Source organism: Suncus etruscus, chromosome 7 (genome assembly GCF_024139225.1).
Source record: "Suncus etruscus isolate mSunEtr1 chromosome 7, mSunEtr1.pri.cur, whole genome shotgun sequence".
Taxonomy (NCBI): Eukaryota; Metazoa; Chordata; class Mammalia; order Eulipotyphla; family Soricidae; genus Suncus; species Suncus etruscus.
Window position 1 is genome coordinate 88,117,264 of NC_064854.1, and position 22,666 is coordinate 88,139,929.

Consider the following 22,666-nt stretch of genomic DNA (forward strand, 5'->3'; position numbering starts at 1 on the left):
ATATTCGTATGAAATTTCACTAAAATATAAACTGAATTAGGCCCACATACTGATTTGACAACCCATTATTTGGAAGGTCCTCCCCCAATAAACTATAAAAATTATTCACCAATTAAATCCTAAATCTCAATCAGGTTATCAAGGGCTTAGAAAGGTTTTCAAAGATTATCAAGAAAAAAGTATGCCATAATAATACAGGACTTTTTCTACATTTGAGTATAACGATTGCACTATTCTATACTTTTTCATAAAGTGTTTCCTCTGATTTGGGCTGATACATCACTTATGTTAGAAAGATCATTAACCTTGAGTTTCAGGATTTCTAAGAAGTCACTAGAACATCAGATGACACAATCCTTGAACTGCCAGATCGCAATGCCAATATAATCAAGCACTTTATGTGATGTTTCTCTAAATCAATAAAAACTGCAGCATTCACAACGGGGGTGTGTGTCAAATCCAGTAATGCTTAGGGAATCATGCTTGTGTCAATGATCAAATAGGGAGTTCCTGAATGAAAAAACACATGTTACAATCCTTTGAGCTATCTCCCAGTCTCTAGAACTTCAGATTTTGAAGAGGTGACTTCTTTAAACTGCAGATCCCTAAAACCCAGTTTAGCCCAGCACAGTAGTTAATACTATGGTAATTGCTTACCACTATAAAATCCTAAATGAGTTTGAAAATAAGATTAGCCACAGCAAGGTAACATTCGTGTAAATAAGACTTTAAACTAATTATAATTGTAAGTGATATAAAAATGTGTATACACTTTAGTGTATAAGATCCTTTTTGTGAAAGAAGAAATTATGAATAAGTGTTTGGTAACCCTATAGATGAAGATTTTATAAAGTCATTTTTACTGCCATGCCATGCTCCTTTGCAAGAGAGTTAACTCAGGGCAAGATGCAGATCCTAATATTGATAAGCTCAGAATCGAATGGTTCAATTTCTGCATTTTACAGATGGTAGTAGCTGTACAGAAACATGCTTTACTCTTAAACTTCAAAGTCTGGTAAGTTAAAAGATGTTTATAACTTTGTTTTGAGGAACCTTATGACTAAAATAATCAGATATAATACTACTTCCCTTTTCCTAAGAAAAGTCACATCTTCAACTAGAAAATCCTTAGGGAGATAACAGTAAACCACAGGGGATAAGAACAAACAACAGCTGACAGCTGATTTCTCTGTTGTTCTCTCTAAAAGCATCTGTTTCTTCTGTATCAAGAAACTTGGGGCCATACCCAGTGATACTCCAGTGTTACTCCTAGCTCTGTACTCAAGAATTACTCCTGACAGTATTCAGGAGACCTTTCAGGAGACCTTATGGGATATTGGGGGGCAAATATTGATTGGCCACATGTATGGCAAACATACTACCTACTGTACTATTGCTCAGGATTCACATTGAAGAAACTTCTTAATAGGAAATCATAATAACAATTCTATTGGTAGAGAAAGAATCATATATCAGGTAAGCACAGATCAGATAAGAAGTCAAGTTTACTAAGAAGTGGATCTGGGGAAGACTATATTATATTATTCTACTCTACACATTTTACTGTTATCTTCATGAAGGCATATAGGTAACTATGATTCTTACAAAATCTGACTTCCTATATATTTATCCTTTCTGCTTTCTTAAGCAATTTTTGGAGAGTAGTTCCTAGAGTCAGAACAAAGTTTGCAAGACTGCTATGCTCACTTTCATAGCCATAGCCCCTTCCTCAGAATTCCTGCTCATTGGATTCCAGAGTTGTTATGAAGAGCAAGGAACTTTGGAACAATTGGAACATGAACATTAGTTCCTACATAAATCTAAAATGCACATGGAGCCTATGTTATCTCTTATAAAAATAATCTCTAAGAGACTTGACATCAACAACGACCTGCTTACATGACAGGGCTCTCTGAATTGCCCTTTAATTGTGAGGTGAAACTAGAGGATGCCCCACACCATCCTGACTTGAATGTAGGATATGCAGATTCCAGGATCTTTAATACAGAAACGATACCAACAACAGAGACTGTGGGAAAAATAAAAGTGTATTGGAACTACAGACAATGACTTGGATTGGACAAACTAGTTTGCCTGGAGCTTAGAGTTGATTTTATGCCAGGAAACTTCAGGGGTAGGGTCTCCTTGTATTTAGGCCAAGGTTTTTCCTTTCCATGTCAGTCATATTTTGGTGGGCCTATGCAAACAATATTGCCACTCTAACACCATTTTTACTGTGCTCCTTTGACTCTAATCCTTAAGAAAAAAACCACTTAAACTTTTGACGTTAATTTAAACTAATATGCATGTGCATGGAAATGTAAAAAAATACTATGCCTTCAATGTTTAAGGGGTTACATAAGTTTTGTGGCTTTAGATTGCTTTGTGTACTGCTAAGAAATATTATAATGTACTACTATATGGGAACCTGAGGGACAAAGTAATTGTACATGGGTTCTGTTTTATTTTTCCTAATGTTCTTTGGCTGAAAATTCAAAATTAAGGTATCAGCAAGGGGACTTCTGAGAATTCTGTTCATGGGTAATTGTCCTTCCACTGTAACCTTATCTTGTACCCTTTCTTTTCATCTTTGTTATCATAATTAAAAATAAAAATTAAAAATAACTCTTAGTAGTTCCAAAATTTATCAAAGAATATTCTAAGAAATGCTAGTATAAGGGAAGTGGGGTATGGTGGTGAAATTAGGGAAACCCCAAACTTGCACCATGCTGTAAATCTAAGAAATAATGCATATTTAAACAAGTTTCTGGTGATAATCCCCAGACCTTTTAGTTAGTTTGAGCAAAGAAGACTGATTGTCCATGGGATATCCAACTTTAAGAACAACTTCACACCCTACTCCAGAACTTGGAGAAGCCAAGATTTCACTGCAACCCTGGAATAGATAAAGGAAAAGTCTACAAAATGAGATATCCAAGAATCTTTTTAGAGAGGTAGAACCTAAGGACCTAAAGAATCTAACCGAAAGAATCTTTTTAGAGAGATAGAACCTAAGGATGCTCCCAAGAGTGGGACTTACCATTGGTGGTTGTGTTGACATAATAGCGTCGACCCTGAGGAGACAAGTAGCTTTGCCAGCCAGGTGGAAGAATGGCAGCCTGACTTTCCTCTCCTGGTGGAGGGGGAACCATTCCTGGATTCTGTAAAGAAGAACAGAAAAGGTTATACACATTTAGAGTTGATGTATTTGTTTTCCAACCAGAAGGTTTGAGGCAGGCAAATTTGCTCACTTTGGGGGAGTACAAGGCTCACAAACTTCAGAGAATTTCCAGGGCATACATATGAAGTTTCAGGGTTTGCTTGAGTATGACCTGTGAAGAGTGATTGCTTTTCCTAAGGTGACACAGACAGAGCATTTCACTCAGAAGACAGAGAGAAAAACTACAGTCACATAACAGGAGCTGAGCTTTCTTCTTAACAGCCTAAAAAGGCAAACTGCTCACACTACAGTAAACCCTTTGCATGATGGATTAGGGAACAAAGGAGAAGAACCATTCTATTTACTAAGTGTAATATAGTCCAGTGATAAACACACCTGAAATAACCAATTAATTTTCAACATTCATACTTTCAATAAAATGTCTCTGGAGAAAAGTAAAAGCAAAACACCTGGCAGACTAGTACTGTGAAATCCAAAGCCTAAAATCTCTGGAACACCAAATACAGTAGATGATGAGGTCGAGGGCCTACTATGCAAATCTTTAAAAGTAGTTAATACATCTAGGGTCATACCACCCTGAATGTGCCCAATTGAATCAGAAATAGTTAATACAAGTCTTTGAAAAGTGAGATAAAAATATCAACTATTATAAGATTGAAAATTGATAAAGGGCTATCTAGGCCTTTACTCAAGTTTTCCAACGCAAAGAGCCTTGGGATCTGAACAGCAATGGAGACTTTACATATTCATGTGCTATTAATTCTTTTAACTATGCACATTAGTATTCTTATAGAAAGTTTAAATCAACTAAGTCACAAAGAGGACACCAGTCATGGCTAGTCTATCTATCTACCTCAATTTCTTGGCACTGGCAGAGCCCAGTTTAGGTTGCTCAAAGACCCCCTCCACTTGTCATGGCGTTTCACTTTCCCTACAGGTGCACTGATCTGGAGTAAAAATGGGCATTACTTTCTCCAACTTCAAACTCTATTACAAAACAATAATCATGAAAACAGTCTGGATATAGAAAAAAGACAGAGTCTCAGATCAGACTTAAATGTCCTGAAACTGACCCTCAGTTGTATGATCAAATGATATTTGATAAAGGGACAAAAAATATGAAGTAGAGCAAGGAAAGCCTCTTCAACAAGAGGTGCTGAAAAACTGGCCAACCACATGCAAAAACGTGAAAGTGAACTTAGATCTTTAATGTCATGCCCAAGAGTTAAATCAAAATAGAATAAAGACCTTCAAAGCAGACCTAAAAGCATAAGGTACAAAGAGGAAAATATGGATTAACTCTCCATGAAATTAAAGCTAAAAGAATTTTTAAGGATGAAACACAACTGACCAAGCAAGTGGAAGCAAAGATAAACAAATGGAACTAGATTAAACTAAAACCTTCTGTACCTCAAAGGAAATGGTGACCAGGATAAAAAGACTACTCACAGAATGTGAGAAACAACTCAACCAACACCTATCTGATATGGGGTTATTAGAAACAAAAAAAAATCTAACCCCATCCAATGATGGGAAGAAGTAATTAACTGAAAATTCCTTAAAGGCACATGAAAAAATGCTCCACATGATTAATTATCAGGGAGAAGAAAATGAAAGCAACAAGATACCATCTCACAGCATAAAGTCTGGCACACATCACAAAGAACAAGAACAACCAGTGCATGTATGGATGCAAGGAGAAAGGGACTCCTGTAGGAATGTTGACTGGTCCAGCATTTTGGGAAAACAATATGGATATTCCTCAAAAAACTACAAATTGAGCTTCCAATGGCCCAACAATACCATTCCTGAGAATATACCATTGGGACCGAAAGAGGGAAAAAAAAAGCAGAAAGACCCTCTGCATTTCTATATTCGTTGCAGCATTATTCACATTAGCCAGAATATAGAAATAGCCCAAGTGCCTAAGAACAGATGAGAGTACAAAGAAACTATGGTACATTGTTAGGATACATTAGATACATTGCATACATTAAATGCATTAAATATAGGTATTCAATCTACACAGTTCTTAGGAAAAATGAAATTTTTATTATACGTGGATGGATATGGAGTATTATGCTGAATGAAATGAGGCAGAGGGACAGAAATAGAATGATCACACTCATTTTGGGGACATAAAAATGAGAAAGTATAGTATTAATATTCAATAACAACAGAGATGAGGGCCAGAATGACCAGTCCCTGATAAGAAGCTTGGTACATCAGCAGGGGAATACAGTTAGGGCAGAGAAGGTATCAATATAGCAATGATAGTGAGAAATGATCAGTAAGGACAAGAACTGGATGCAGAAAGGAAAAAAAAGTGATCTAAATGATACGCCTTCAATAGAAATATTGCAAACTAGTGCGTAGAAGGGAACAAAAGGAAGAAAGATAGGGAGGAAAACTGTCTTCCTTGGAAGCAGGCAGGCTAGTGAAAGAGGGTAGGTGGGAGAGAAATTTAGGACATTGGTGGTGGGAAATATATACCGGGAAAGGGTGTTTTACATTGTATGATTGAAACTCAACCATGAACAACGTTGTAACTCTATATGTTATTGTGATTCAGTTAAAGAATTTATTTATTAAAAATAGAAAAATAAATCAGATAAAATATATCTAATATACAGCTGATTATTGCTGGTTGTGAAAAGATGAGCAATTTTTATATTCCTTTGATTTAACTATATACCTCTATAAATCTACATTATTTAAAAGACAATCAGAAAAGCCCCCCCCCCCATCCCATTGTACCCAAAGTCACTAATGTTTCTCTGAATCATCCCAGTGCTTCCAGGGGACATTATGACCCACTTTATGATACAATGCATCTTCTTGAAAAAAAAAAAACACTAAAAGTTGTTATCTAAATAACATTCACAATATAGGAATAGGATCCAAATTAGGTTACACAACTTCTATGCTTTATGAAAAAAACAAACTTACTAAAATAAAACTTCTAAATATACAATGAACAGGGTCGTAACTTTTCTAAATAAACTGAACTCAGCTCAAACATTAAAACTAGCCAGAATGGGGTCGGAAAGAGAGCATGGAGGTAGGGCATTTGTCCTGCATGCAGAATGATCGTGGTTTGAATCCAGGCATCCCATATGGTCCCCAGAGCCTGTCAGGAGCGATTTGTGAGCCTAGATCCAGGAGTAACCCCCGAGCACTGCTGGGTGTGACCCAAAAACAAACAAAAATATCTAGCCAGAAGCTAAGGATGTCAGTCAAGTGGCAATACCCATACCTTGCATGTAGATGGCATGGGATTAATCACTTGTATTATATAAATTTCTGAATACTCTCAGGTGAAGGCACTGATCCCCTAGACACTGCAGGGCAAAGACTTTGAACATCCAGCACAGCAATTACCATCACTATACCCACTACAACAATCACCATCACTATACCCACTACCTCCAGCCCAGCCTATTAATGTCAATGCCTTCTATGTCCATCTTTCCTTTTTAGTTCTTTTTGAGAGGGCTGTGATGGTTTGAGTCACATGTAGCAGTGCTCAGAGACTATTCCTAACTCAGTGTTATGAAATGACCCTTGTTCTCCAGGGACCATATGTGATGCTGGGGATTGAACTGGAAGCAGTTCAGTGAGGTCCTTGAAAATCATGTCCAGTGAAGATATCTTCAGGCCACAGGGGCTCACTGCTTAGGAAAAAAGAGTAAATGCACAAAAGAAAACAGTAGGGACAAACAGTAAGAATATACAACTTTAAAATGACTTTAGCTCTTTCCAGAGACTACATAACCATAGGCTCCTGCTTCCTGAAATGCCCAGCATGCCCTCAGCAATAATCAGATCAATCAAAGTTGCTTCTGGGACTTCAAATAAATATGGCCCTTGATCCTCTGTGTATCTGCCCTGCATGTATTATTATAAATTTTCACAATTTAATTCAAAGCCTCCACCAATGACTAAATGATTGCTTCCAAGCATGTATCTCCCATTCAGAAAGTCCATCTCAGGGCTGCCAAGTACTGGTAAGAGGAAGAGAAGATAGACAGTTTTATTATCACCTAAATGCACCCACTAAATTCTAGGACACTTTTAAGATTGTCTACCTAGCCTCCAGACACTGCTTTGGCCTCTGTAATAAAGTTGGTCAAAATATGTTCAGAAAGGGGCTGGAGCGGTGGCGCAAGCAGTAAGGCATTTAATGCCTTAAAATGGCCCAAAAATCAAAAAAGAAAAAATGTTTAATGAAAACAATATTATAAAACCAGAAATATACAACATCAAGTTGCTTCTACTTGAAATAGGTATCTTAGTGCTTCTAAGAGAGAAGTCCATACAGGTGTTAGTCCAATGAACCTGGCTAGAAATAGAAAATTGTTAAAGAGCATTCAGCCAGAATAAGAGGCAGGCATGGTTAGAAATGCATTGCAGGACCAAGATGCCAAAACACAGTGAAAATATTCTTCTTGCTTTAGGCTTAAAGTGTTTCCATTTCCAGTTCTGACAAAAATACTTTAGGAGCCACTTGGCTAAGGGAAATAAGACTATCAGCTCTATCTATTTTCTTCTCTATAATATAACGGCATATGGCAATAGCCAGCTGAAAGAGCTGTGGACACAAATTAAACAAACTCAACACATATGGGAGTGCTACTTACCCAATAAATAGGGGTTCCTGGCAACACCAAACAAGACTGGGTCTTCACACAACTGTTATTTAGAGTGATATCCCAGCTTCCACCACAACCTCACTGTGACCCCATTTGAAATGTCAGAGTAACAGTTACTTCTTCAAGTAACTATGACTTCAAGACTATATGACTTCAAGCACAAATCTGCCTAGGAGGTCTACACATTAAAAAATTGATGCATATAATATATGACTAATATTCTCTGTAGAGAAGGTTGTAGAAGGGGAAACTGAAAAGAGAGCTTCTCACCTTAGCTGAATAAAGTGGGGGCCAGAACCTTCTAACCCTCAGTGTCCCCCACCATAGCAACAGTGACAACCAACTTGTCTAGCTCATTTATCTTTGTGATGTCATATTTGATATCCATTTATGGATTCTAAAGATAAAGGAGATACAGTGACTGCTTGATTTCCATGAAAGAAGCCTGAGGAAGGCACTCTCATACCAAGTAGAGATGAAAGAGAGGAGCAATGGGCACCACGGTCAGTCTGGCCTATTTCTTAATTTGGCCAATGTGACAAAGGAGGTCTTCATATCTCTCTCCTGTAGGGGTAGAAGACTGCCTGCTCTACTCTGCATCTAGTCAACCAGTATCCCTGCCTTTCCTCTCTTGCAAAGACAGGTATCCAATAGGTTGGACTGAAATAACTCAAGAATCAAATGCCATGGAGATAACTGAGCACATAACTAAGAGATCTGAAACACTGTACATACTGGGTCTGGAGAGATAGTTGATAGGATGCTTGCCTTATACATACATAGTCCACATGGTTTGATGCCTGTATTATTCCTTGAGCCCACCAAGAATCATACCTGTGTGCAGTATCTGGCATAAGCCCTGAGTACTACCATTAATGGCTCCCAAACCAATAAATAAATAGGGGCAAAAGTGATAGGGTGTTTGCCTTGTACGTAGTCAACCCAGTCAACCCAGATTCAATCCCTGGCATCCCATATGGTCTCCTGTGCATTGCAAGGAGTAATTCCTGAGCACAGAGACAGGAATAATCCCTGAACCCAAAAACTAAAAAAGAAGAAAAGTAAATAAAACATCATCTTACACAATATTAACAATAGTATAATCCACAATAGTCAGAAGGTGTAAACAACCAAGTCCATCAACTGATGAAAAGATAATATACCTTCATATAGAAAAATATACCCCCAAAAAGAAATATTTAATCATCACAAAGAATAAAGTACTGATTATTGCTATAACATGAATGAAACTTGACATAATAACAAGTAGACTATCTGGGCATAAAAAGCCACATTCCATTCATATGAAATGTCCCAAATAAGAATAACTACAGATTCAGAAAGTACATTGTCTGAGAGTAGGAGTGAGGTAGAGAAAATGACTGCAGTATTTCATTTTTGGTGTAATAAATAATGCTTTAGAGTGCTGATGGTTGCACAAAATTGTGAATGTATAAATGTTACTGATAATTTTATAGGTGTATTTTATTACCTAAAATCACATTTAAAATGTGAAGAAGGGGACCAGAGTAAAACCACAGCAGTAGGGTGTTTACCTTGCATGTGGCTAATCCAATATGGACCTACGTTTGGTCCCCTGAGCCAGCCAGGAGCAATTTCTGAGTGCAGAGCCAGGAATAACTCCTGAGCACTGCTGGGTGTGACCCAAACACCAAAAAAAAAAAAAAAAAAAGTTGGAGAAGGCAAAACATTAAAACCACATTATCTGGGGCCAGAGTAGTAACACAGCAACTACGGCATTTGCCTGCACACAGCCAACTTGCTTTGATCCCCGGCATCCCATATGATCTTATGAGCTTGCTAGGAGTGATTTCTGAGTGTAGAGCCAGAAGTAACCCAGCGCACTGGGTGTGGCCCAAAAACCAATAAAATAAAATAAAACCACTATCTGCTAGTCCTCATATAAAAAAAAGAAGTCTACACCATCAACTTAAAAAAGATAAGACTCCTGGAAGAGATGTCCCAGAGTCATAAGAAGAATATGGTAAATTCTGATAATTAAGTTTTGTCATAGAGTTATTCTTCTAAATAGTACCCTTCGAGTTAATACCCTCCAAGTTCCCTAGTCGTGTGGCTTTGCATCATTCTTTCATTTATTTCCTATGCAAGTAGAACTAGGAAAGTGACACAGACCCATAGAGTGGAGATCTACATATAAGTTATAAGGATTAGGTATGGGGACTTAGAGAATATAAAATTTTCTTCCCTTTAGAAATGTCTAACTTGGTGCAAAGATGAAATTTATGAAAATTATGAAACACTATTTCTTCCCCCAGATGACTCACATACCAGAGTATGAAAGACAGTATTTTAGCCTTTCATTGCCCCTTCATGCAAGTTCCTTTTTTCAGTACATAAAAACAAACAAACCAACCTGTAAACCATATATAAAAGGTTACTTCTCTGAGAATCAGAGGAAAACTATAGATATTCTATCCCTTAAGTGAGAACATATTTGGCCCACTGTTACTCCAAACTTTAAGATACTAGCTTTGCTCTAGAGATATCTATTTACTCACTTAAAGCCATACACTTTTACTCCTTCTCCCCCAAGCTATCTATAATCAGCTCTGTTTCTTCACCTGGACCTTCTGACATTCTAACTCTTGGGACAGACAACTCAGGATAATTTTCTCTGTCTCACTGTCTCTACAGAGCATATGACATCTCAGGAGATATGCAGAAATATCACCACCCACATCCAAGCAGTCACGTTTCCTGCCTGTTGGATGATTTTCTCTTCTTAATCTTTAAACAACACATTCAAAGAAAATTTCCTCTTAACAATCACTACTGAATCTTCCCTACAGTACCCCCCGCCCCCTGCATGATTGTGAAGAGGGTGACTGAGATCAGGCAGTCAAAGAGAAGTCACCCAGAGAATGAAAAAGAAATCTCACTACCAACAGTGTTTTTCGAAGTGTGGTCCCTAGGATACCACCCTCCCCCAGCCCCACTACTGCAATGAGTCAACTAATGTATACTTTAAAAGGCAGGTTTAGTCCACGTACCAAATCAAGTCACAATTTAGCATAGTCTAAACGCATTTTTGCTTGTACACAGAAGAGATAGGTTTGCAATTTTAGAGAGAATTGAGAGAACATATCATTTTTGAAATTCAAAATGAGAATGTAGACTTTTAAGCAGCACAGATGAGAAAAGAGTGTTGAGCATCATGGCTACTTACAACAGAAAAGGCCATTTTCCCTAGTCCAAACCTCTTCAATGACACTGTAAGAGATTTCGTCTTGTCTCTGCAGTCTGCAGGCATTTCAACCCCACTCTTAGCTGCCCAAAGCCTCTATTCTCTGTTCATTTTCAACCAGGGACTCCACTTTTCCCCACTCAGAAGCTTAGGTTCCCCTTAAAAGGCACCTGACTCTTACCTTCTGTGGATGTAAGCAAATGTTACTTGCTGAGGTTACCAGGTGGTCGACAGAAGCTTGATTTAGCAGCCAGATCTGAAAGTTTTAGGATTCCCCATTCCCATCTCTTCACAATTCCAATCTAGAAGCAATAGGAGCTCTAAAGAAAGACAGATCCGCAGGGCCTCACACCCCCACTTCCCCCACACCCAGATCTATATATAACATCTCTGAAGTTGTCAGCCTAACTAGCTACTTTCTGGCAGCCTGTTTCCATGGCAATGCCTGCTAATGAGCCCACTGCAGTGATTGGCAGTAGTGAAGGCTCCTCCACAAAAATACTCTCCAGCAAGTTGTCTGTTCCTCAACCTCAAGAGCCAGTCAGGAGTCCAAGAGACCCTACTGAGTCTGTCTGGAAAATCCAAATCCCTGGAAACTGGTTGATTACTAGCAATGGCAGATTCAGTAAACAAATGCCCACTGTCAGTTCTGCACTCATGATGGGAAAACCAATTAGTGACAGGGGCTGCAAGAAAGCCACCAAGACCAACCCCAAGCTATGTTGAAGATAGGAGAAAAACTTCTGCACTGCACCTTTCTTCTGGAGTCCTGTTTAGAATAGAGAAACTCTTACCTAAAACTTGGGGAGGGGGGCGAGCTACCCAATAGCAATTTATCTACCTTGACCACATATCAAAACCAAAGTGATGAAGTAGAGTTGACACATCCACCTCCACCCACTTCCAAGAGTATATATATCAATCTCAGAATCTGTTTCTATAAGAATAATAAGTATCTTTCTTTTGTTCTTCTATTACACCAATGCAAGCACTATTATTTTCAACAGTTCTGGCTATCCTTTTATCTATCCAGATAACTGCTCAGAAAATAGCCTTGGAGAAAGCAAGGAACCTTTGTGCATTCTGGAAAATGTAGTCTTTGCATGTCCTTGTATAGACTGACAAGAAGATGAGGGACTCTGCTAATGTCTTGGTATTCTTAGAGTCAGAGATGTTGAGATGTACCCAAAAGGGGAAAATGGAAGAGAATTACACAACAGAATATAGACTAAAATTCAAGAAAGAAGAACCAAGTTCAACCTGATCTTTTAGACTCAGCAACAGTATAAGATATTAGTTGAATAAACAAAAAACTTGAGAATTGTGGTAGAAGCCAGACCACACAGATTAGAGAAGGTTATTTCACTAAAAAAAAAAAAATAGAGGCCAGAATGATAGCACAGCAAATAGGGAATTTGCTTTGCATGTACTGACCAGGGTGCAATCCCTAGCAAAACCTTAGATTTTCCCCTAGCTCAAGACAAAACTGACTTTAAAAATTGACCCACCAAATTTATCATAGAATTTAGGGTGGAAATCACCAAGAAGCAAGTATAATAAAGGCAGAAATGTGTTTTGCTCCATTTGCTATAGAAGCAACAGGCTGCATAAAGTCAATGAGATGGAGAGGGGCAGACACAATAATCTCTTGCATCTGAAGGATAAGAAGGCACAAAATTGGGGAATAACAAATGCCCCAAAACAACAGATACTGAGAAATTGTATTCAGTAGGAAGCTCTCTCCTGGGGTGGAGAGAATGGGTGAGAGTCCCTAGGACAATGATGGAGGGAAGCTTATGTGTGGGGTGAAAGTATGATGCTAAAATATTTAAGTATAAGACACCATGAACAACAATGTGTAAACCATAGTGTCCCTCCAAATCTGTTTTAAAAGATAACCCAACATTAAAAGTTATAGTCTGTTAACTCAGTTTTTATGTTTTGTTTTGTTTTACCACAACCTGTGATGCTCAGGTCTTGCTCTTGTCTCTGTTTTGGGACCAAGCCAAAAGTTAAGGGACTAAATGTGGTGCTGGAGGGGATTAAACTGATTGCATGCTAAGCAAGTGCCCTACCTACTGATTATTTATTGCTCCAGACCAATGTCAGCTAATTTTGAACATTTTCTTTTTTACAGGTGGCCAATTATAGCAGAAACTAATTACTTCTTTTACAGCAGACTTTTATCAGCATGTAAAAGAAATAAATAAAAACTTATGCTATTGAAGCAGGCAAATAGATAGGGAAGGATCCTCTATGGCAAAGAGTTCTTGAGATGTAGTAAAAGTTCTTAGGGCATAATATAATCGTAACATTGAATTTGAAGAAGTTAATTTTGTAATTAACCTTAAGTTACCAGGACACACCTTGTGAATATTGGACTTAAGGTCTTAAGTTCAAGCAGGAAAAAAACAAGGAAAGAAAGGTCAAAGATCCAAACCCTTTCCCCTGCCAAACACAAGACTTTTACCCAGTAGACCCATGTGGGGCAGAGTGGGAAAAAAAAAAAAAAAACACCTATATAAAAGTTAACTTGGAGCAAAGGAGGTGCGTACATGTGCTCCATTGTCCCACACACACATATTGCCCGCATCTCCATTCTTCAGAAATATACTTTCCTACTTTTTGTGTACTGGGGCTCTCACCACATATGGAAAAACTCTTGTTCTCTTCTGACCACATTTCTCTCTTTCTTTTCCTCTCCTTCACCTTCCGCAGAATGAAAACCTATTTTTTTATATCAGTGCTTATTGCTCAACTCTTCCGAAAACCATTTTCTGGACCTGAAAAACCTGCATATCATCTAGTACTGACTCTTTTTTCCTGCAAAGAGTAATTCCTTGCTCCAGGCTGCGTCCATAGCTCCTTGAGATATCAGGTGACAGGAATCAACTCCAATACTGACCGGGCTGGCCAAGTGACATCAGTCAGGTGCAGCTTGATGGTTGCCTAGTGGGCTTGTGAGAGTTTAGGTCTATGCAGTGCAGAGGCTCATTGCTGACTTTATCAGATTAACTTAGATCTCCCAGCAAGTCCTAGGTGGCAGAGGTGGAGAGAAAGAGAGCAGATTCCCTTCTCCTTGGGTTGCTACAGGCATCACAAATGCTAGTTATCTTGTTTTTAAATACTCTGCCCTCACTGGGTCAAAAAAAAATTTCTCTCTTCTAAGGTCTAATATTTTCTAAGGAAAAAAAACACAACCAACCCGGAGCCGGAGCAATAGTGCAGTGGTAGGGCATTTGCCTAGCACACAGCTGACCCAGGGCAAATCTAGGTTTGATACCAGGCATCCCATATGGTCTCCCAAAGCCAGGAGCACTTTCTGAGCAAATAACCCCTGAGTATCACCAGGTGTGACCCAAAACAAAAACAAAAACAGAAACAAAACCATTGTTACTCTATATGGTATATATTTCAAACTAACAACTCTAAAGCTCAATATTCTATTTGTGGACCCCATTAATATTAAGTTTCCATGAGATTTTACTTCCCATAGGTAGGGTCTGTGCCCAAGTTACAGAAGTTATAGATCACTCCTCCTCCTGAAAATATTGCAGACAGACAGAAGGACCCTGGAAATAAATTTTTGGAAAAAAATAAAAATGCCCAGTCACAGGACCAGAGCAACAGCACAGTGGTAGGGCCTTATGCCCTGGAGGACCCAGATTCTATACCCAACCTGCCAGAAGTGATTTCTGAATGAAGAGCCAGGAATAACCCCTGAGTGCCACTATATGTGGCCCAACCCCTCCCCCCAAAAAAGCCAACCCTGAAGCTATGAAGAATACATTACTTTGAAATGCAAATCTTAAGCTCTTTGGAAATGGATAACGGGATGCAACACCCAGATGCAGAAACACAGGTCCCATCCAGGAGAGCAGAACCCCTTAGAAAAGAAGTGATAGAATAATCTACAGGTCATGATAATAATATAAAAAAAAACTACTTAGTGTCCAAGGCTTTCCTGTGTCAACATCCAGAATAATTTTTATGTGTGCAGAGGACACCAGGACAAGATAATACGGAAATTGTATAAAACCATTTTCTGGAAATCAGAAGACACATCATCCTTTGATCTGTGCAAAACTAAGATCACCAACTACAGAAGACTGACTTTGACCAAGACCACCACTTATAAAAAAGACTGATTACAGCAACAGTGATGGAACAGAATTTCTAGAACCGTAAAGAAAGACTCTATCCTAGGCTTCGTCCTATGACCTGTGTAAATACCAATATTTATACTTCTCTAGTTATAGAAACCTGATCTTATCATCCACAACTAAAAGGAAAGTTTCCTGGCTTCATAAAGAGAATTTGGGGTATGAAAATGAGTATGTACAGGACCTACAGTTGTTCCCATGACAGTATGCTTCAAGGGCAAAAAAATATGGTATCTCTTAGGTCAAGGAAATTCCCCTTCCAATTTCCTCAATACTTACTGTGCCTTTACAAAAAAAAAAAAGAAGAAGAAGAAGAAGAAGAAGAAGAAGAAGAAGAAGAAGAAGAAGAAGAAGAAGAAGAAGAAGAAGAAGAAGAAGAAGAAGAAGAAGAAGAAGAAGAAGAAAAGAAACACAAATTGGGTTTTTTTTTTTGGTAGTTGCTGGTTTGGTTTTTTGTTTGTTTTTTGTTTGATTTTTATAGATGCTGGTTTTGGTTTTTGTTGTTGTTGTTGCTTTGTTGGGTCTTTTTTGTTAACTCTTTTCTTTTTTCCCTTCTTTTAAATTGATATTTATAACATCTAGACAAACTCCTACCAGTTTTTTTTCCTTTTTCTTTTCTTTTCTTTCCAACTAACCACATAACTTGAATCATCTTGTTCTGCCTCATAAATTGAGGGGAAAAATTAATGGTACCAGGACCAAAAAGTAGTATGAATATTAAGTGAAAATAAAAAGTGATCAGACTTAAACACCAAACTAAAAGTCAATGACAACAGAATTGATACCCAAACTACAACAAACTGTACTAGAGGGGACCAGTTACACTAGCATTCTGGGGTGGAGGGAGATATGGGATACATGCTGGGAAGAGGGGTGGAGAAAGGACAATATTCATGGTGGGAATGCACCTTATTCAATGTGACTATGTAGCTTAAATAATACTGTAAAAAATTTATAATTCATTTTGGTCACAATAAAAATTATTTAAAAAAACTTTTTCTGGAGGATACCACAGTGGATAAGGCCTTTGCCTTGGAGGCAGCTGCCTAGGGTTCGATCTCCAGCATCCCATATGGACCTCCAAGTTAATTTCTGAGCACAGATGCAGGAATAACCCCTGAATACCCTAAGGTGTGGCCAAAAAACAAACATATACAAATACAGAATAAAACAAAGACATTTTTCTGCTTTTACCACTCTGGAATAGGCATTCTCATTTGAACATCTCTGTCTCTCTCGCCTCCCTCTCATCCTCTTTTCATATTTCTCTTGATAAAAACTATTTTGCTTCATTAAAACAAAAACATCAATAAAGTAAATGATATAAAAAAGATAGATACAGCTTGATTGAGGAAAATACTAAAACCTTCCTATACCCACAGGCTATCTTCATAAGTAAAGGGACAGAAAAGTATTCCTCTACAAAAGAGTCCAAAGGCATGGATGGGAGTGTCCTCCTTAGTTAATTACATCAGCTTAAAAGATGTGCATTAACTGCTTAAGAGAGAACATAAAATAATGGTAAGGAAAGATTTAATGGATTTAAATGGACTCAGAGTATAGGATATTAAAAAAATGTGGACTTTTGATTACCTTTTCATGCAGTACAAGGAAATAGCTGTGTGTCTGATATGCCAGAAAAAAAAGTGTCTCTGTTCAACGAATACAATTTGCATCAATCTTTGCATATGAATCTTTACCTAAAAATATAATTGTTTTGTTGGAGCAGTGAGAAAAGATAAAATATTAAAACTCAAAACTACTTTGAGAACTCAGCAAAATACTTTTGTGAAGCAGTATTTCATTACTGCGAGCAAGTTTTCAAGTAGCCAAGCTAATAGCACTCACTGGCAGACCATTCGTGAAGGGAGAATTTGTTAAAAACAACAACAACAACAACAACAAAAAAACGCCTTTTTCTGTTGCCAGAGAGATGTGTCCAGAGAAGGCCGAGTTATTTAATACAGTGAATCTTTCAGGACCTACAATTACATGGAGGATTAAAGAAATGAAGACAATTTGCCTCAGCATTTGCAAAACTCCACCAAAAATCTTTCATATTTTACCTTGGCACTCAAAAAAAGCAATGATATTTGTGATTCTATACAACTTCTAGTTTTTATTTGTTGAACAAATGGTTACTTTGAAGTAAAAGTAGATCCTGCTGCACTGCAAAGCATAAAAAAAAACAAAACAACTACAGGTGAGGATATCTATTAAAAGGTTTGCCAAACTGTGAATTGTTTGGAGCTGGATTGGGCTAAACTAGCCAGAGTGACAACTGATGGTGCTCCTAGCATGGTGAGGTCTAAGAAAGGAGTAATTGCTCGCATTAACCAGAGATGGACAAAAATAACACTGCCCCACTCACCAACAAGTGCTGTGTTGTAAACCACTGAAGTGGGACTCTGGTTTTTGGGCCACACCCAGCGGTGCTCAGGGGTTACTCCTGGCTGTCTGCTCAGAAATAGCTCCTGGCAGGCATGGGAGACCATATGGGATACCAGGATTCAAACCAACCACCTTTGGTCCTGGATCGGCTGCTTGCAAGGCAAACGCCACTGTGCTATCTCTCTGGGCCCTGAAGTGGGACTCTGTTATAAAAATTGTGGTATCTTGTGTTGACTTCATTAGAGATCATGTACTAAACCACAGACAATTTCAGGAATTTTTGTCTGAGCTAAATGTTGACTATGAAGATGTTCTGTATCACACAGAACTTCATTGGCAGAGTTGAGGGAAAGTTTTGAAATGTTTCTATGATTTACTTCCACAGATTACAACTTTTCTGCTTTCAAAAAACACAGAAGTACCCGAACTCAATGCAGAATGAAAATGAGACCTTGCCTTTCTGACAGATGTAACAGAGCTACTCAACAATTCATTGTGCAACTTCAAGGAAAGGATAAGCTCATCTGTAAAATGCAATCACATTTCTAAGCATTTGAAGTAAAATCAGGCCTCCTTATCAAGCAAGTGAAGGAGGAAAACTGCCATATTCCCACAAAACTGTTAACAGAAAAATCATTGGTTGCATTCCCAAATAAAATATGTGTGGATTCACTGAAAATATTGCAAAAGGAGTTCCAAATTAGATTTAAAGAGCATTATCTCCATGAACAGGACATACAGCTTTTCTGTAAGCCATTTTCTATTGACATTGAAAATGTGGATACAATTTACCAAATGGAACTGGCTGAACTGCTGAATTGTGGCTTTCTGAAAGATGCATTCAAGTCAAGCAGCCTTCTTAATTTTTATGCAGCTCTCTCCTTTCAGACATATCCTCATCTCAGAAACAATGCACTCAAAATGGCAACTATCTTTGGCAGACTTTTTCTAGAATAAAATATTTAAATCTCCCACCAGATCAAGACTAATGAATGCACACTTGCATCATTTGTTATGACTAGCAGTGACAAATATGGAATTGGAAATTGACCATCTCATTAGCCAAAAGCAGGCCCATAATTCCCATTGAAATACTGGTAAGTTTGCTGATTTAATTTTACTTCATTTTAAATATTGTATTTGTTCCCATTTTGTTCCTTCACTTCAAAATTACATCTATGCAGGGCCAGGGAGATAGCATAGAGTAAGGCATTTGTCTTGCATGCAGAGGGACTGTGGTTCAAATCCTAGCATACCATATGGTCCCCCGAGCCTGCCAGGAGTGATTTCTGAGTGTAGAGACAGGAGTAACGCCTGTTTGCTGCCAGATGTGACCCAAAAAAACATAGGCAAACAAAAAAATTACATCTATACAGTCTGCATATGAATTTGTTCATAATATTTTGGTTTTACTATAGTTCGGTCCTCCAATAGTCTAAGCGACAGTGAACTGGCCCCCCTTTTTCAAACTTTGGAGAACCCTTGATATACACAATACCTTCTTCCTATAAAATACTTGGCTAGTAGGATTGCATCTTTATTTATTTATTAATTTTTGGTTTTTGGGCCACACCCAGTGATACTCAGGGGTTACTCTGGGCTATGCACTCAAAAATCACTCCTGACTTAGGGGACCATATAGGACGCTTGGGGAATCAAACTGTAGTCTGTCCTAGGTCAGCCACGTGCAAAGCAAGTGCCCTACCACTGCTCCACCACTCTGGCCCAGGATTGCATCTTTAAATCTATGAAATGAACTTTTCAAACTAGGCTTTAACCACTTAACTGTAACTATCCCCAGGAATAAACCAAACATAGTATAAGCAGCTAGCCTCAGGTTTTTCTTGAGAGGGTAACATTCAAAATAAGAATCTATTATTATTATTATTATTATTATTATTATTATTATTATTATTAAAGTATTATTAAAAATTTAAAAACCCACAAAATAATAATCTAGATGTTGATATCATCAATCACTTACCAAGGCCACAGTTTAACTGACGCTGAAAATCAGTAGGCCTGCTGTGGAATGTCCCCAGCATGGCTAACAGAGACCATATCTCAAAAAGGGATTTCAAAGAGAAATCGCTTCCAACGTTGATTCCCTCTTCTCTCTTCCCCTCCTCTCCTATTCTTCTTTCTCTCTTTCCCCTCACTCTCCAGTTGTAAGTCACCCTAGTCTCCCTGCTTTGCTTTTCCCTTAGTTAAACCCTATTTCTCACCCTCTCTTGTTGACTGGTGCTGACAGTTGGCAACCCTGTTGAATGCTGAAAGCCACAGCAAATTAACGTAGCCAAATTTTCTTGTACTGAGGAGAAAATCAGGGATCAAGATTTTTGCAGGTAAACTGGAGGAAAAATGAGAGAGAGAGAGAGAGAGAGAGAGAGAGAGAGAGAGAGATGAGTTGGGGTGGAGAAGTTGGGTAGGATGGAAACTGAACATTGGTGGTGGGAAAGGTGCACAGGTGAGGATGGTGTATATTATTGTATGACTGAAATTTAATCATGAACAATTTTGTAACCATACTGCTTTCAAAAGTAATTATATAAAAATATGTATTGTTTTTCATTAAAAACATGGATTTTAATTGTATATTTCACTTATATGTCAATATCTTCTATCTGTGCATACTATATTAGTTATTACTGAAGCTGTGAGACTATGACCTATATATGAGAAAAGACTATAAGTTACATGCTTATTTATTATTTATTTATTAACTGCTTATTATTAATTATATTAATATGTGTTTATTATTACTTATTTATCATACTGCATAGAGTGGTACAACATCCCTTGACCCCTAGGTTGTGCAAAGAGGTACAGTTGTACTAGACTAGACTTCTCTAGTTTTCCTTTAGTATGCAAAGCTTTGTATGATTTATGCCACTGCTAATAGCATTTTACAGAGTATTACAGCTCTAGAAAAAAAATAGTTAAATTTACAAAGCATTATATTTCATATAAGTAGATTTAAAAAGTTCAGAAGTGATCCAGAGAGATGGGTCAAAGGATTAAAATACAAATGACTTCAAAGACTCTGACTCAGAGATGCACTGGCTACCTGTGAACCATAAGGACTGGAGAGGAGATCAAGACTATAGTCCTAGACCAGCATAAGATTATAAAGGGTACAATGACATCCTATACAATTCACCGACATTTTTTGAGTCTCTGCTACCGGCACATATAAAGTTAGACAAAGGATTATAGCTGAGGTCATTTTTGAGGTCTGAGAGCTACTCATATTCTATGGCGAAAGAGCATAGCCATAGAATATATGAATACCAGGCCATAGCTGCAGCTGTCTTGTTGTGAGATCTTGAGCAACCCATTTCTTTACTGTTGGTCAGCCTCAATTTCCTCAATATCAAAAACACGGAAGTTGGACCAGATGGTCTTCAAGGGTAGCTTTTGTTTCTGTTCGCAGTTAGAGCTGCTGTCTACTTTTCACATCTCATCCTCAATCTACGAACCACATCCACTTCAGTTATGTACACACTATAAACTGCCTCATGCCACATTTCAGTCTCTGCCTAACTATTTTGACAATTTTCAGGACACTCTCCTACTCTATAGATACCTTTAGTGTTCATGTCCCTACAGAAATCTCCTCATCTCAACTTGTGTTCTCTGAAGTTGGGTCCTTGAGTAACTGAACTTCTTTCAGAACTGATAGATCAAGTGACAGATAAAGGTTCCCTGAACGCAGGCTCTGTATTTTAAAGGACCCTTAAGTAATTTAGACATAGCTTCTAAATTGGAGATTATAAATTTCCCAAGTAGTCAACTGGCTTATTATAGGGTATTTCTAGATAATAAGTACTATCTCTCCTATTTAAGTTTTTAAATCATCCAGGGCAAGGTGCATTCAGGGATTATTCCTGGCAGTGCTCAGAGGACCATATAGGCTGCCAAAATACTACCAGCTGAGCTATCTCTCCAGCCCCATCTCTTTTCTCACTTCACAGCCTCAGTCCTCACTTGAAACCACACCAAAACCTGAGATGCTGACTGACACAGTTATATGTCAGCAAGGAATGTTATATGCAAGGACAGTCAACACCATAGAAACTAAACTTTATTCTGCTATGCAGAGCCTCAAGTCACCAACATCTGCCGTATTGAGTTGTGGTGTTTTCCTCATATCAAAAACAAAGTTATTTTATACCAAGAGAAATAATGCATTTGGCCTTTCCAAAAAATTAGGGATCTAATTTCCAGAGGTAGAAAGATAGGTGATATAGAAGTGTTCTTCCCTTAAAACTAAGGAGAATATTGACATTGCTGACATCACCAAAGTAGACAGAAACATCCTTTCCATTCTAATAGAACCACTGTATAGAAACCGGTTTCCCTCTACTCTCAAACTTTTCTGGGGAGCTGTGTCCCTAAAGAGTTTTCTCTTTATGGTACTCTGCTAGAACTGAACCATAAGGCAAAACAAAGTAGATGGAAGAACTCTCAGTGACTCAAATGAAATCCATGCCTACTATTCTACTTCTCAGCCAAATGCCTCAATTCAATCAGGTAACTAGGTTAACAAAGACACCATTTCCTTCCATAACCTTCTTAACTTTCCAACCTTCCCAAACATTCCTTCTCTCTCTCTCTCTCTCTCTCTCTCTCTCTCTCTCTCTCTCTCTCTCCTCTCTCTCTCTCTCTCTCTCTCTCTCTCTCTCTCTCTCTCCTCCTCCTCCTCCTCTTCTGATTTCTTGCATAATGGTCCAAATATTTTCTTTTTCTTTTTTTCTTTCTTTTAGGGTTTGGTTAAGCTTAGGCCTTGGGACATGAAGGTATCCTGAAGATACTCCACATACACAAGATATTCAGATCTTCTAAGCCAGCTTTTTGAACCTACATTACAGAGGGTTCTAAGAAATACTGCTTTAAATTAACTAAACCATTTTAGAAGTATGCAGAAAACATAAAATTGACTACCCATCTGCAAGTTAGTGGAATTGATTCTTACCATCAGTGATGATCTTTGTGATCTTTGTGTAGCAAATACTCACAGGAGAGTCTTGTGTTCTCACTGAAGTCCCCAGAC

The 22,666-nt window shown here is 38.1% G+C and overlaps 1 protein-coding gene across 1 annotated transcript in view; it reads right to left on the reverse strand.

Annotated features, from left to right (window-relative positions):
- Window positions 1-22,666, reverse strand: part of GAS7 (growth arrest specific 7) — a 281,074-nt gene that overhangs the window by 100,100 nt on the left and 158,308 nt on the right. Inside the window, exon 2 of the mRNA XM_049776888.1 lies at window positions 3,041-3,161. Within this exon, the coding sequence (XP_049632845.1) occupies window positions 3,041-3,161 (121 nt within the window). The remainder of the gene's footprint in view (window positions 1-3,040; window positions 3,162-22,666) is intronic.